This window comes from Podarcis erhardii (genome assembly GCF_964252035.2).
Source record: "Podarcis erhardii genome assembly, chromosome: 7".
Taxonomy (NCBI): domain Eukaryota; kingdom Metazoa; phylum Chordata; class Lepidosauria; order Squamata; family Lacertidae; genus Podarcis; species Podarcis erhardii.
Genome location: NC_138511.1, coordinates 25,008,534 through 25,023,184, shown reverse-complemented (window position 1 = coordinate 25,023,184; position 14,651 = coordinate 25,008,534). Strand labels below are relative to the sequence as shown.

The window sequence follows — 14,651 nt, the reverse complement described above, 5'->3', positions numbered from 1 at the left end:
CGGAGGTCGGAAACCACGTGAGGAGCCCGAGTCGGCCCCGCGCATGCGTGCCCGGATGGGATGGGAGGGGCGAGCGGCGGAACGAGCGTGGGAGAGGCGACCAATCAGAACACGGTGTATTAAAAACAACAACGCCGAAGCGCATGCGCCAGAGGGCGACGGGAGCTGTAGTTCCGCTTCCGCGTTGCTAAGCAACCGCATTAGGCCGCGAAGGTGGGGAACCAGCCAGCGCGTTCCTTGGCCGGGCTCCGGCTCGCGCGGCCGGAGAGCCGGGGGAGGGCGCGGGCCGTGGCCCTTTGGCAGGTGAGGGGGAAGGCGGAGGAGGAGAACGGAGCGAAAGGCCGAGAGAAGCTTCAGTACAACGGCCCAGAGAGAGAATAAGAGAACAGGCCCCGCCTCTGTCTTTTGGCCACGCCCCTTTGGCCCCGCCTTTGTTGCGCTTGCCGGGTTCCGATGCGCATGCGTGCGCTGGTAGCCTACATGGAATCGTAGTTGGAAGGTATTCCCAGGGTCGTCTAGTCCAACCCACTGCAAGGTTTAAAGCACCCAAACATATTAAATTGGCTTCCTTTTAATGGATTAATTGATGAATTTAAATAACTATGCACGTCATCAAACCTTGATATAGGTGCTTAAAAAAAAAAGGATAGAGATAGTTTGGTATATACGCTGAACTTAAAATTTAACCACCCACACTTAAAATTGTGTGCTGTCGCGTGTTAGGACAGGCTGTCTGTAATCTTGTCTCTCCCCTGCTTTCTTTTCCTGTTGTTAGAACATACCAGCACATCGAAAACAGCTGGAAAAGGAAATAAATGTGGGTCTCTCCTTGTTCACTCAGCCCCACCATTTTATAATTTGTCTTTCTAGACGGATCGACAAAAACGTTTGATTGGTTCATCTAGCCACTAAACCTTGTGGCCCTGAAATAGATCGCTTTATGCCACGTTCCTAACTGCATTTACTCAAAGGTAAGTTTTAATAGTGAAAGTGATGTTATTTGTGGAGGATAAGGTTACCTGTGGCTACTAGACAGCTGTGCTCTGCTGTCGAAGGCAGTAGAACTCTTGAATACCTTTTGCTGGGAGAGAGTATATCTTCACTCAGGTCCTGCTGACAGGCTTCCCAGGGGCTTCTGGTTGGCCACTCCGAAGACAGGACTTTGGACTTTTATTTTTATGAATTCAGTTTTTATATCGCCAGCTATCAAAAGATCCCAGGGCTATGTCCGACATTAAAAACACATTACAGAACATGCATGATAAAAACATAAAAAGCATACTTACAGACAGCCTAATAAGGCAATAGTCATCCTCACAGCCCTCTCCCACACACTTTCCACAGGCTATAGCTTATTTAATGGCTAAAGGCCTGGGTAAAGAAGAATGTTTTTGCCTGGTGCCTAAAGACATGTAATGATGGCTCTGGGGAGAGCGTTCCACAATTGGGGAGCCACCACAGAAAAGGCCCGGCTCTTGTTGTCACCCTCCGAACTTCTCTGGGGTGGGGGATGTAGAGAAGGGCCTCAGATGACAAGCGCATAGTCTGGGTTGGATCAACCTTTGGCCTGATCCAGCAGCCAGGCTCTTCTCAGTCGGAAGTATGTCCCACTCATGTTCAGTAGGCATGGGGGCGGGGGGGGGGATGTCTATTCACAGACACAGTGTGCATAGGCTCACAGTCTTTGTTCAGGCCTATATACCCCATCTGACAATAAGAAGGTCTCTTTTTCTCATAACGGGCTTTTAAACATTGCAGGGCTCTTTACCCCTTTGTTGCAACGAGAGCAACTGAGCCGCTGCCCTCATGGAGAAACGCGACACCTTGATGAGGAAGAGCTTCACTGTGCTGCAGGAAATGAGCAACCGGAAGCAGCGGCAGCAGTCGCAGCAGAACAATCCAGTGTGGACTCCTCCATCAAGCGGCAAAACCATCTCCAGCAAAGCAGGCCAAGCAGTGAGGGAGTACTATGAGAAGCAGGTAGGCAGTGCCTTGATGCGAGCAGAATCCTAGCATGAATTTGAAAGGGCCCTGGATGTCATTTAGTCCAGCCCTTCCTGCTCAGTGCATGATGCCGTTAACGGCAGAAGTTGCCGACGCGGTGCCTCCTTTCTCATCTCCTTTGCACCCTCAATTCCTCTCCTTCCCCAGGCTAAGGAACAGCTGGCGAGCCCCACAAGGTCTCCCTACACGCCCGAGGTGGAGGAGCTGCGGAAATCCTTCCTCATGCGCCCTGGGTGCCCCAGGTACAGCCACAGAGCTACTTCAACATCTCAGCTTGGTAAGGCTCAAGAGGAAGAGGCAGTCTCTGTGGGAGGCCAGGGTGGTGTAGTGGGCTGGAGGACAGCTTTCCCCAACCTATGGTTCTCCATCCAGGCACTGCTGGGCTGCAACTCCCATCAGCCCCCAGCCAGTATGGCCAATGGTAAGTAGTGGTGGGAGCTGGGAGTACAACAACTTACGGAAGGCAGCAGGTTCCCCATCCCTAAGCTAGGAGGAGCAATGGGCTGAAGTGTTTTTCTGTAGTGCAGAGATGGGGAACCTCAGCCCAGCACCAAAGATGGCCCTTCATGCCTCTCTTTTGGGCCCTTGGGACTCTCTCCAGGCTACATCCTGTTCACAGCCCACACCCCTGCTGTGTACCTGTATGTGTGCTTTTGCCTGGCTGAGATGCATCATTGTACTCTGCTAACATCTCCTTTCCTTTCCCTAGCTAGCAGGACCAGGTCAAGGATGATGGGAATTGTAGTCCAAAACAGTTGGAGGCCCAAGTTTGGGAAATTCTGTCCTAGTCCTGCACTCCACCCTCGTCAACACACAGGAAGGATAGAGAGAGGTGTGGGGTGCCTAAAGAGATTAGTCTACTGCAAAAGTAAAGTTTAAATTTATTGCTCCACCCAGTTTTGCCTCTGGCCCCACCCACCACTAGCATGTGGCCCCCCAGAAGGTTGCTGAAAAGGAAATGTGGCCCTTGGGATGAAAAAGGTTCCCCACCCTGCTCTGGGGGCTGCACTCAAGCAGGTGAGATGTGTGCAGTAGCTAGGAGCAAGCAGTCATCAAAGTACTTTAATGAGCACCTTTCCATCCATCATTATCAATCAAGAAGGCATCCTAACTGAACTCAAGAAAATCATACTTGAACTGTCAGGATGTTGACGTACATTCCAGATAACCGACTCCTGAGCTTGCTAAGTGCTGTTGTAACCCTAACCTGCCCCTCTTCCATAATCTTCTCGCGTCCAAAATGTCTCTTCGGGTAGGCATGAGAACCAGTGGTCCTCCAGGATGTTGCTGGACTTCAGTTCCCACCAGCCTCAACCATCATGGCCAGTGGTCAGGGAAGAGGGGAGTTGTGATCATCCAGCAACCTGCTGAGAGCTGAAGGTTTTGTTTTGCGATTTGCTGCATGCTGTCTAAACTGAAAAAGTGGTGCCTCCATTGTTGACGATTTCCATGCATTGTGTGTGTGAAGGACCCATGTAACCGTCTCCTTCCTCCTCCTCCTTCTCCTTGCAGGGAATGAGATAACCAAAGGCCACCTGCCTTGCAACATCAGCACCATAAGTCTGTCCTCCCAGCTCTCCTTGGAAGAATGGAACTTGATACTTCAAAGACCAGATATCTTTGAGTCAAAGAGCTGCCTCAGATGTGAGTGCCTTTGTCTGACTTGCTGGTTCCCACACAGATCCCTCCCCTCCCCTCCCCTCCCCTTCCTGCTGCAAACCGGAGTTTACATCTCAGGACTATGCAGAAAGGGGTGTGGGGCAGGCAGCTTTTGCTATGTTTAAACAAAACTGCAGTGCTTTTGTTTCAGCTGCTATAACTCGCCTCTTTTCAGGCAACTGAGCTGGACGATTTCTAGCCTTCCGATGCGGTACATCCCAGGACAGCCTTCTTTTTATAATGGCAATGTATTAAATGTATCGTTAAAGGGCTCCATTATTGCCCATGGCACCCTGGGTGCTTCCAGATGATTGCTAGACCCGTGTGGGTTTCAGTCGCATCCCAGCAGATTCAGGACTAGCGTCGGAGATGATCCATAGCACTACCTTGACGGTGCCTTTCTCTCCTCCACTCCGTTGCCATTGCGCACACAGATTGTCCGGCCTCATCTACTCAGAGCATGTCTGGGTTGCCTAAGTGGAAAAGTTTCACCGAGGGCTTCACAGGCGGCGTCTACCCGAAAAGCCAAACCCGCAAAGGAAGCAGAATCCCATGGTACGTCAGTCTGCTGCAGGAAAAGGTAAGGATGTAACTGTCAAAGCAGCTTGGCAGAGGAAAGGGAGCAGGGAACTGGGCCGTGCAAGGCTTACTGGAAAGCACTGGCACTGGCCAGGCCCATCCTGGCACCCTGGATGCTGAGCATGGGGGGGACTCATGCCGGTAGCGGAGTTCTTCAGTATAACCACACTGTTGTGATGTTTAAGGCAACTTTACTTGGTCACAGCAGCGGCCTCGAGGAAGAATGCAAAAGTGGAAACTGCAAGCCTATGAATTACGCAGGCTTATATAGAGCCATGCCCTCACCTTAGTTTTACAGGTGCATGGAAACTAAGTCCCGTTCTCAGGCGGAAAGCATGCCTGCCATATTGGAACCTGCTCTCCATCAGACAAACATTAATGCAGCCAGAGTAATAGAGCTATCCTCCTGCAGTTACAGGTTTTTATATCACGTGTAGGCCATTTATCAAAGCATATACAGTTCTACAATTTCCAGTACGTGCCCTTCCAGGGAGGCACCCGAAAGTGGGCCTTCCGGTGCAGGTCAATGGATCTGAGTAGGGTTCAACACCAGGAGAAGCGCTCTGAAAGATACAGGGGTCCTGAACTACACGGGCCTTTATAGATCCAAGTCAGCATGATGAATTGGGACTTGGGAACATACAGCTGGTGGAAAGATCTCTGGCTCCTGGAGATCACCTGCCTGTCAGAGTAAAAAATATTGGGCTACATCAGCAGTCTTCCTTGTATCTGAGCGTGGCTGTCTTTCCTCCCTACCCCATACAACAGTCACCTGTTTTCAGCTCAAGGCCACATTCCCTTGTGGGGAGCCTTCTGTGGGGCCCGCATGCCAGCAGGGGGCATGGCCAGAAGCGAAAAGTAGGTGGGTCAGCAGGGGCAGCTCTTTCCCTTTGCACAGCAGCCTACATTTCAGCAGGGCTTCCATACAGAAGCATCCATTTCTCCATACCCTGCCAAGGCAAGTAAGAGGCAGGAACCGAGCTCTGGGACACCTTCCAGCCAGGCAGAAACTCTCAAGGAGGGCATAGAGTAGGGCCAGTAAGGGGGAATGGCCGAGGAGTGCTGCAAGGGCCAGGAAGAGCGGCCTGGGCGGCTGCATTTGGCCTGTGGCCTGAGGTTCCCCACCCTTGCCATGTAAGTGGACAAAGTGTTTATTGTAGAACCAGCCTTGCCTGCTGGGGCACCCATGTCATGCAACTGTAGGAAGTGTCTTTGAGGTCTCAACCTGGCTGTTCTCATATCTCTCTCCCCCCCCCCCAAGGATACAACTTTGCAAAAGATGGAAGCGGAACTCGTCCGCCTTGCTAACTGTGAAGCGGAGAGCGTCCGCAAGGACGACGTGATCTCAGTCCTCCGGGAGGAGCTGGAAGTGATGCAGATGCAGCTGGACCAGGCCCAGCAGGGGGATGAGCTCGCCCCAGTGGAGAGACCCACCCAGAAGGTTGGCCCAGTCCTTCTTATTTGTTTATTCATTTACTGCCTTTCTGTCCTGCTTTTCCTCCGAGGAGCTGAGATTGGTGTATACGTGGTTCTCCCCTGCTCCACATTTTACTCTCACAATAATAATAATAAAATTTTTTATTTATATCCTGCCCTCCCCAGCCGAAGCCGGGCTCAGGGTGGCTAACAACAATAAAATAATACAACATTCTAAAATCATTTCATTAAAATTAATTCAACTCAAATTGATGGCAACCATTAGGCTAAAGATCTGTGAAGATTGCCAAGGGAGGGAGTCAGGCTGTGCCCTGACCAAACAACCCTGTGTGGTAGGTTAAGCTGAGAGGTTGAGGCTAGCCCAAGGTTAACCAGCAGGCTTCACACCCAATTGGGGATCCGAACCCGGGTCTCCTGGGTCCTAGTTCGACATGTGAACCACTGTTTTTTAAATTTTCATTTCAACAATTTGCACTATACGGTAAGATTAAATGTGAGTTAAAACTATGAAATCAGCATTCACTTGGATAACCTGCTGAGATCATCTTTGGCCGGCCTGAACTCAACTGGAAGGGAGTGCCGCAAAAATTGGCACTGAACAAGGCACTGAACACAGTGTCCAAGGCACTGAACACAGAGAGGCTCCTAGTGGATACGAGCCATAGGGGACCACTGGCAGCTACCTCATTGCAGGGTGTTGGACTGGATAATCCCCATGGTCCCTTCCAACTCTATAATTCTCTGATTCCTGCATTGCAGAGGGTTTGAGTAGATAACTCACGAGGTCTCTTGCAACTCTGCAGTTTTATGAAAAGAAGGATCCTGAAGCACACAACACCACATTGGCTGTCTGTGTGTAATTCTGTAAGCCTCTATATGTGCCAGGGGCTCTTACTTTGCAATCTAACTAAAGGGAGAGCAAGGAAAGTGAATGCATCCTCTGTGCTAATGGCAAATGCTTGGGGATATGTTTGGTGGATTCGCCCTCAGTGGTGGCTGGTGCCTATAGCGATTGGTAGGGCGGAAGGCCTGGAGGCCAACAGTAGGTGGCGCCAAAGCTAGTAGCAGGCACAGCCAGAGCCAATGGCAGGCAGAGTCCCTATGCTTCCTATGCTTTGCATCCTCTGTGCCCAGTATTTCCTACAACAGTTCTGAGATAACCTTCCTAGTTCTAGCAGCATTTCCCCAAGTTACTGGAGGGCTGCGCCCTCAGTTTCCAGCTTCAGCGCCTTCTGAATCTTTTATCCCTCTCCTTAAAAGGAACCAGAAGAAAAGCTTATGATGCAAGTGAGTGACCCAAACCTGCGCAGGCGAGGTGTCTCTCTGCCGGTCCTTATGCAGCAGAAGAGCATCCCGGAAGAATTTCGGCAGGAATTGGAGCGGTTGAAATTGGAGCTGGCCCAGACAGACAGACAGGTGGACTCCAAGATGGCGCTCCTTAGCAAGACGCTGCTGAAGGATCAGAATGAACTGGAGCAGCTGGAGAAAGAGGTGAGCCTGAAGGCTAGTTGGGGAGATTTTTTTCTACACTCAAAGCAAATTCGTTTCCCAAGCTCTAGTCTCCTTAGAGCCGAAACAGCACTGTCCACACAAAAGAGGAAAGTTTTTGCAGGCATGGGGAACACACAAAGATTTGCAGAAGTACAGAATGTCTGTGGGGCTGGGCAGAACCCTGCCCCCTCCCCAAGCTAGAGATGGGCACCCTTTGACCTGTGGTTCAATTGTGGCCCCCAGGATTGCCTACCTGGCCCTTGGGAGTCCCTTTCCCTTGCTATCCTGCCTTTCCCCCAGGCCACAGCAAGACCTCAGTCTCCTGTGTCCAAACTGACCTGGTTGGCACCCTCCTTATCAGGGTCAGAGTCAGCAGTGGTGAAGTTAGGTCGTTTTAGACTCTGGTCTTAAGGACCCTACACCTTTAGAAGGTTCAATCCCCAGTGTCTCCAGGTCACCCTGTTGAGGTGCTGCCAGTCCGTGTAGACAATGCTGAACAAAGTGGAGCAAGCTTCTGGCTTGGTTTAAGAAAGCTTTTATGTGCCTAAGTCATCCTCATCACTTCGCTTACTTCCAAATATGGTCCGTCGTGCTGCTGCGTTTAACAGGGGCCCACCTGCTCACTCTGTGGGGTCCCAGGACCTGTATCCTAAAGTTCTGCCTCGTTGGTGAGTAAAAGGTCTAATCCAGGCAGGGAAAATGGAGGAAGAAGGGGAAACGTTTGAGTAGAGGAACCTAGCAGAGGCCAGTTTCCCCATTTTCCAGTTGTAAATTTGGTTCTGCACATTTCTACAGCAATTTGCACTTTTGAAGGAAAAAAAGCCCCCAACAACCCCTAAATTCTCATGAGAATTCACCAGTATTTTAGGGTGGATTTCTCCTAACATACTCTTTTTTGGGGGGGGGATGCAGTTTCCCCTACTATAATGAATTTTTGAATGCTGTTTTCAGTAAGGTATGCATTTCTGTGCAAATCTCCTCCTTAGGGTATGCATATTTTGCATACCTTTCTTGCTTGGAGAGCCGCAGCACAAAATTTGGAGAAGTGCAGATTTCAAAGGCTAATTGCATTCCAGCTCAGGTGTTGCTTTGAGAAGTACAAATTGGGTATTTTCCTGTTAAAACGCGAACGAAATTGGCTTTCTCCCATGCCCTTACTTTGGCATCCCAGTCTTTCTTTGCGCTCTCTCTGCGCAGTACTCTGAAATACAGGAAAAGGCACGCTCGGAGGGCGAGGAAGAGATGCGTGTGGAAAGTAGGTCTTACGAAGAAGTGCATATGGAAGAATCGGAAGAGGAGCTCCTTTTTATCAAGCTTATTGAGTTCCAGAGGATGAACGACGAGCTGTACGAGGAGCTGGAGAAAGTGAAATGCGATTATGACATGGCCACAGGTACCTTTGGAAAGCTGAGATGGTTATATATGGAAAAGGGTTGGCTAATATTTTCCTTGGGGAACCAAGAGTCACCCCTTCTGGAGGCAACCTCACATTGTAGGCACTGATTTAAATGGAACTAAGGTGAGGCCACTGAGAGACAAGAGGGAGTTGTGAGCATGCTCAGTGGAACCCTGAGGTTAGTTGAAATGCAAAACAATCATTTTGGAATCTTAAGCGGGTGACCTCCTCAAGAGCCCAATGAGAGTTGAGCGTGCCCAGCAACCATGGATTGCTGAGTGTCGGTTGGAAAAAGAAAAGAAAACCAGGGAATGGGGAATGGAATGGAGTTTCCTGGGATTGGGCATGGTAGCCCGTTGGAAAAAGAAAAGAAAACCAGGGCACAGGGAATGGAATGGAGTTTTCTGGGATTGGGATTGGTTGTCCATTGGACGAGAGCATGCCTGCAAGAAGGCGAAAACAAAACAGCAACATTGGTTTGCAGGTCCCTCTCTTGTTAATTCAGAGGGTTCATGCTAGTGGAGAGTTTCTGGCGATCCATACTGGGTGGCCTCGATCACATTCACAGGCTTTTCTCTTGATTCCCTAGGCGCGATATCTTCCTTGCAAAGGCAGCTATCCTTTGAGGCATCCCAGCTCAGGAAAGCTCACGCAGAGCGAGAATCATTGCAGAAGGAGCTGAGGGAGCGGGGAGTTCAGCTGGAAGCCATGTCTAATAAAGTATGTTGATTGGGGGGTTACACAGTTCTGCTGGGTTTGGATTGCGGGGAAGGCTGAGAATTCTTTTAATTTTTTAAGGCGTGCTCTGAAACAGCTGAATGCATGAGATGGTGAGGAGGGGGCCGTTTCTCAGTGGTTGAGCATCTGCTTTCTGTAAGGAAGGTCTCCACTTCAGGACACTTTTAAAGATGTAGGGAATTCAAATTAATTTGATGTGAATTTGCTACAAATTAAGAATCGAATGGAAAACAACTACAGAGTGGGAATGATTAGGTTTTTTATATACACAGATGGAGGGAAATGAAGGTTTTGTTTCAGAAATAATAATTAATGGGTTAATGTGGATTGATAAACGGATGAACAGTCCTCACTGATAACATTGGAAATGTTAACTAATGCACAAGCAGGAATTGACAAATTGATGGACAAGGACAAAAGGGGGAAATAGTGAAATAGAGATAATTATGAAATATAAGCAGCAGTAAGGGTTAATTATTGGCACATCTGGGAAGCCATTTTTTTAAAAAAAAATAATGTTGTACAGTGGTACCTTGGGTTAAGAACTTAATTCGTTCTGGAGATCTGTTCTTAACCTGAAACTATTCTTAACCTGAGATGCCACTTTAGCTAATGGGGCCTCCTGATGCTGCCGTGCCACAGCTGCACGATTTCTGTTCTCATCCTGAGGTAAAGTTCTTAAACCAAGGTACTATTTCTGGGTTGGTGGAGTCTGTAACCTGAAGCATCTGTAACCTGAAGTGTCTGTAACCCGAGGTACCACTGTATTAAAGTTGTTTAATTTATTATGGATTAACAACTTTTAATTGGAGGGGGGAAAAGATATCCAGTTCAGTCCCCGCTATCTCCAGATAAGGATTTGGAACAGCCTCCTCTCTGAAACCTTGGACAGCCACTGGCATTCATGCAGCCAATACTGAGCTAGTTGGACCAGTAGTCTGACTCAGCATAAGATAGCTTCTTAGGTCCCTGAGAGGGCTGAGAGAATGGATTGCCCCCTCCACATGTTTCTAGCAGGTTTGCTGCTAAGATCCTAATTGCCTTATGGTGAGATGGCAGGTCTGTGGCTGGCTGGAGGTCCACGTGGCACTTGGAGGAAGTTGCCATGGCTTAGTGGGAGAGCATCCGCTTTGCAAGCAGAATTGTCCTGGGTTCAATCTCCAACATCTCCAGGCAGTGCTGGAAAGGTCCCCAGCCCAAGATCCTACAGAGCTGCTGGTGGTTGGAAGTAGACATAAGGACGTACCAAGGGCCCTGTTCTTGGATCAGGCCGGTGGCCCATTTTGTCCAGCATCCTGTTCTCACAGAGGCCAAAAGCTCAAGAGTACTCGTTCCCTCCTGTGGTTTCCAGCAGCTGGTGTTCCAGTAGCATTACTGTCTCCCAACTACGGAGGCAGCACACAGCCATTGTGGCTAGAATCCATTGACAGCCTTCTCCATGAATCTAACCCTAAACAATTGGTTGGCAGCCATCAGTACCTCTTGTGGGAGCAAATTCTGCAGTTTAAGTAATCAAGGCAATACTGAGTTAGGTGCAGCTGTGCTCTGGCTCAGTCTAAGGAAGCTTCCTGTATTATTATGGGCTGTACCTTCCAGCTGGGATTTCCGCCGGGCCACGAACATACTAAATGGGGTTGTACCTTTATCATGCTTGCCTTTTTATTTTAGTTTAGCAACTTGAGAGAGGAGAGGAAGCACGAAGAAATGATGGGCTCCATCGAGAGAGAGAATTACAATCTCAGGCAGGTGAGTTGCTGCTCCCTGCCAGTAGCGAGGCCGAATATCTCAGTTTTGGTTTCTCTCATTTTTTCCGGTCTTAAACTTCGATTCTCCACATTTCCATATCAGTTTGCATTTTTTGTGTGTGTTGGGGGGGGGGAGTCCTCAGGAAATTCCTCAGCATTTCTGTTTGAATTTCTCCTAATATGCCCATTATTTCATGCATTTCCCCATTATTTCCCCATGTCCATTATTTGATGCATTTTAAAATTATATTTCCCCATATATATGCATTTGCAGGTGCGCTGCACCTCAGCCTATGCATTTCCCCCCACACCTTACCTGTCTGGGGAACTGCACTGGAAAATTTGGGGAAGTGTGAATTTCACTGGATGGACTGTGCTTCAGTTCATTTCTTGTTGCAGAAAGTGCAAATCAGGTGGCTTTGCCACTAAATGCAAACTGAATCCACAAAGCAGGTTCCTAAGTTCTAAGTGTGGGTCTCCAATGTGGTGCCCATGGGCACCAGTGTGCTTGCCAGTACCTCCTAAGGCACCTGCGAAAGAAACCGAGCTTTTCGTGTGCCATTCCTGTTTCTACAGCCTCAGCCTCTCTTACATTCAAGCCATTATTCTGGTTTTTTTTTTTTTTTTGCTTTATTTATTACTACATTTCTATCCCACTTGTCCTCCAAGCAGCCCAAGGTGCTGAATATGTGTCTCCCTCTCTCCACTTTTATCCTCACAACAGCCCTTTGAGGTAGGTTAGACTGAGAGATAAGGATGGGCCCAAGATGTCCCCTGACAGCAGCCATCTTCTGATATGCCGTGCCCCCACAGCAGCCATTTTGCACTCTCCCCTCACATTTCAACTATTGCTGCACACAGTCTTTGGCTGGAGAAAAATTCAGCGCAGTGTGAATTTTCAAAGGATAGCTGCGTTTCGGTTTGTTTATTTGTCCGGGAACTGCAAATTAGGTAGTTTCCCGTTAGAAAGCAAACAAAATCGAAACCTCCATCCTTACTCTTAGTTAACAGTTCTATCTTTATCCTCTCCTGCCACGCAGGACCTCGCTGATCTGGAATCCAAACTAACTGACAAGAGCCAGATGATCGATGACTTGCAGAGCAATGTCAACCGGCTCCAGGCCGAGCTGTTACTGAATCAGCACCATGTTGGGAACCAGCTGAGCCGGCAGAACGATCTGCAGAGGCAGCTGGAGATCTTGCAGCGGGCAGAGCAGCAAACCAGAGTCACTCTGGAGAGCATCAGTGCCAGGGTAATCTTCTCCACAGATCGCAGGGCTTCTTCAACCACTACTACCACCACTGTTACTGCTATTAGGTCTTTTTTATTGCCGTTATTAACATTTGCATTTCCTATCAACCCTTCACCACAGCAGTGCAAAAATACTCTACTAAACTCAGTTAAAACAAAGGCAGGGCCATTGGTCCATCTGGCTGAGTATTGTCTACACCAGGGCTTCCCAAATTTGGGTCTCCAGCTGTTTTTGAACTACAGTCCCCATCATCTCTGACCACTGGTCCTGCTAGCTAGGGATGATGGGAGCTGTAGTGCAAAAACAGCTGGAGACCCAAGTTTGGGAAACCCTGGTCTACGTCAACTGGCAGAGGCTCTCCAGGAGTTTTATGCCCAGTGCAACCTGCCAGGGATTGAACCCAAGACCTTCTGTGTTTAATGCATACTTGCATGCTTGCATGCATATGTGCATGTAATGTTATGAACATACATTTATGTCTACACTCAGGCCCAAAGTATTTTCAATAGTATCTCAGGAACAGAACTGAATTCTGTCGGTCTGAAAAATGGCACCTCCCAGAGTCTGGTGGTTGGTGCCCATTGGGGCTGGCAGGGAGGCAGTTCGTGGCACCAGAGCCAGTGACAGCTGCAGCCACTGCCAATGACAAGCAGAGCCAGATCTAGTTTTGACGGCATCCTCCTTCCTGCTGAGTTCCACAAGGACAACACTAGGGCTAAGGAGAAGGAATTGGACAGCCAGGGCCATCCATAGGGCTGGATGTAAGCAAGAAGTCAGGCAGGCAGTTGGGGGGGGGGTGAGCTGCTTATTGTGGGGCTGTACCCCATTTGCCCCGCTTCCCAGAGTTCCTTGGGGTAAGCCATGCTATTTTAAATGGATAAAAATCTGAATTTCAGTTTCTAGTGCTCTTTGAGAGACGGAAACAAATCAAAAATGTGAAAATGGCATGAAACATGGCTCTCGCAAATCAGTAACCGAGAATCCTGGCCGCTTCCGGAATGTCCCTGTTTCAGGGGTGCGATTCAGTCACGTGCAGGGAAATCCAGATTGTGCAACTCAGGTGGATTTGGTGTTCTTGTGCAATAAACCCACTTCCGAGAAAACCAGACCTTTTGCTGTAAGGAAAGTGACAGGGATATCCCCTGGAAAATGAGGGATAAGGACTGTTTGGTGCGATGTTGTTCAACCTTCTCCCAAATAAATCAGAATAAACAGTGGTCCTACTCGGAATCTTTGTGCACATGTATCAGGACGAATGTAAACAGGTTGTCTGGGAGTGACCTTGTCTCACTGCATTAGCTTTGATTCTAAGGAATGACATTCTCTAATTTTTGAACTAAGGCACTGTCCACTTCATTCCCCCGCCCTTCTTTTCACTGAAAGTTTGAAAGGTTTCGGAGCAAAATCATCCAGGCAACTTACAGCACCCCTGGCACCAAGTCTCCCCAGGCCGAAATCACAGATGACGAAGTTTTAGAGTCCTTGCAGGTAAAGGCAACCATGTGGAAGTCAGATTGTCACTGTGGCTGCAGTGCAGAAGCGGGATGGGGGAATGGAATAGCTGCCTCCATTTCTAACAGAAAGCTCCTCTGTGGATCTGTCTTCCAGAAAATCATAACAGACCGTCTAGACTTTTACCAGTTGCTGAAACAGAAAGGGGTGAAAGTCCCAGCTCTAGGCGCTTCCGAACCACCCCCTCCAATCACTACCTCTAAGAAAAAGAGTTCCAGCAGATAGAGATTTGAAAGCTAAAGTCTCTCTTCACATTCTTTTCTAACTGGGGCTTGATCCATTCTTGGTCATCTTTTATAATTCCTTTTCCTGACTCCAATTAAATGATTGCACTTAATGTTTAGTTTTTCTCTCTGACCCACTTGCCGCTTCCTCTTATTCTTCAAGAAACCTGCTCCTACTAGTGGTGTAAGATGCTAATAATTTGCATTACCACCGAAGCAGTCATGTCATATCGTTGCAATTTAGCTTGAAGACTCAACAGTAGAAACTACTTCCAAAAACATGTAATTTATTTAATTTTATTGCTAGGGGCCTCGTACCTGGTGTTGCGCAGGAATTCTAAAAGACACACACACAAATCAGTGCAGTTTTTAAATCAGTGGTTGAAATCAGTGCAGGGTTCAGTTCTCCATTGTGATTCCAAATGGCTGTATCCAGACATGGAAGAAAACTTTCTCCTTGATCTCAGGAACCATTGTGCCAAATTTGTGACAGTATCTTAAGAGGTGGCAAAATGAACAGACAAGCAACTTTCCAAAATATATAGCAGTCTGCATTTATGGCCCTGTGGCAAGAAATTCTGTAAGTTTTAACTGTGCATCAATCTGACACAAG

The 14,651-nt window shown here is 48.4% G+C and overlaps 1 protein-coding gene across 2 annotated transcripts; it reads left to right on the top strand.

The window, feature by feature from the left end:
• Positions 1–190: 190 nt before the first annotated feature.
• Positions 191–14,151, top strand: CCDC27 (coiled-coil domain containing 27). Of its 2 annotated transcripts, XM_081871007.1 has the most exons (14): positions 191–303; positions 871–971; positions 1,759–1,980; positions 2,152–2,281; positions 3,517–3,648; positions 4,098–4,243; positions 5,504–5,683; positions 6,940–7,170; positions 8,368–8,563; positions 9,156–9,286; positions 10,973–11,050; positions 12,090–12,302; positions 13,686–13,790; positions 13,911–14,151. In XM_081871007.1, exons 3-14 carry the CDS (start codon positions 1,807–1,809, stop codon positions 14,037–14,039), a joined length of 1,845 nt encoding a protein of 614 aa, XP_081727133.1. In that variant the 5' UTR covers positions 191–303; positions 871–971; positions 1,759–1,806; the 3' UTR covers positions 14,040–14,151. The 2 variants fall into 2 exon arrangements, with proteins under 2 accessions (XP_081727133.1, XP_081727132.1); XM_081871006.1 differs by having other exon boundaries at positions 13,686–14,151.
• Positions 14,152–14,651: the final 500 nt, after the last annotated feature.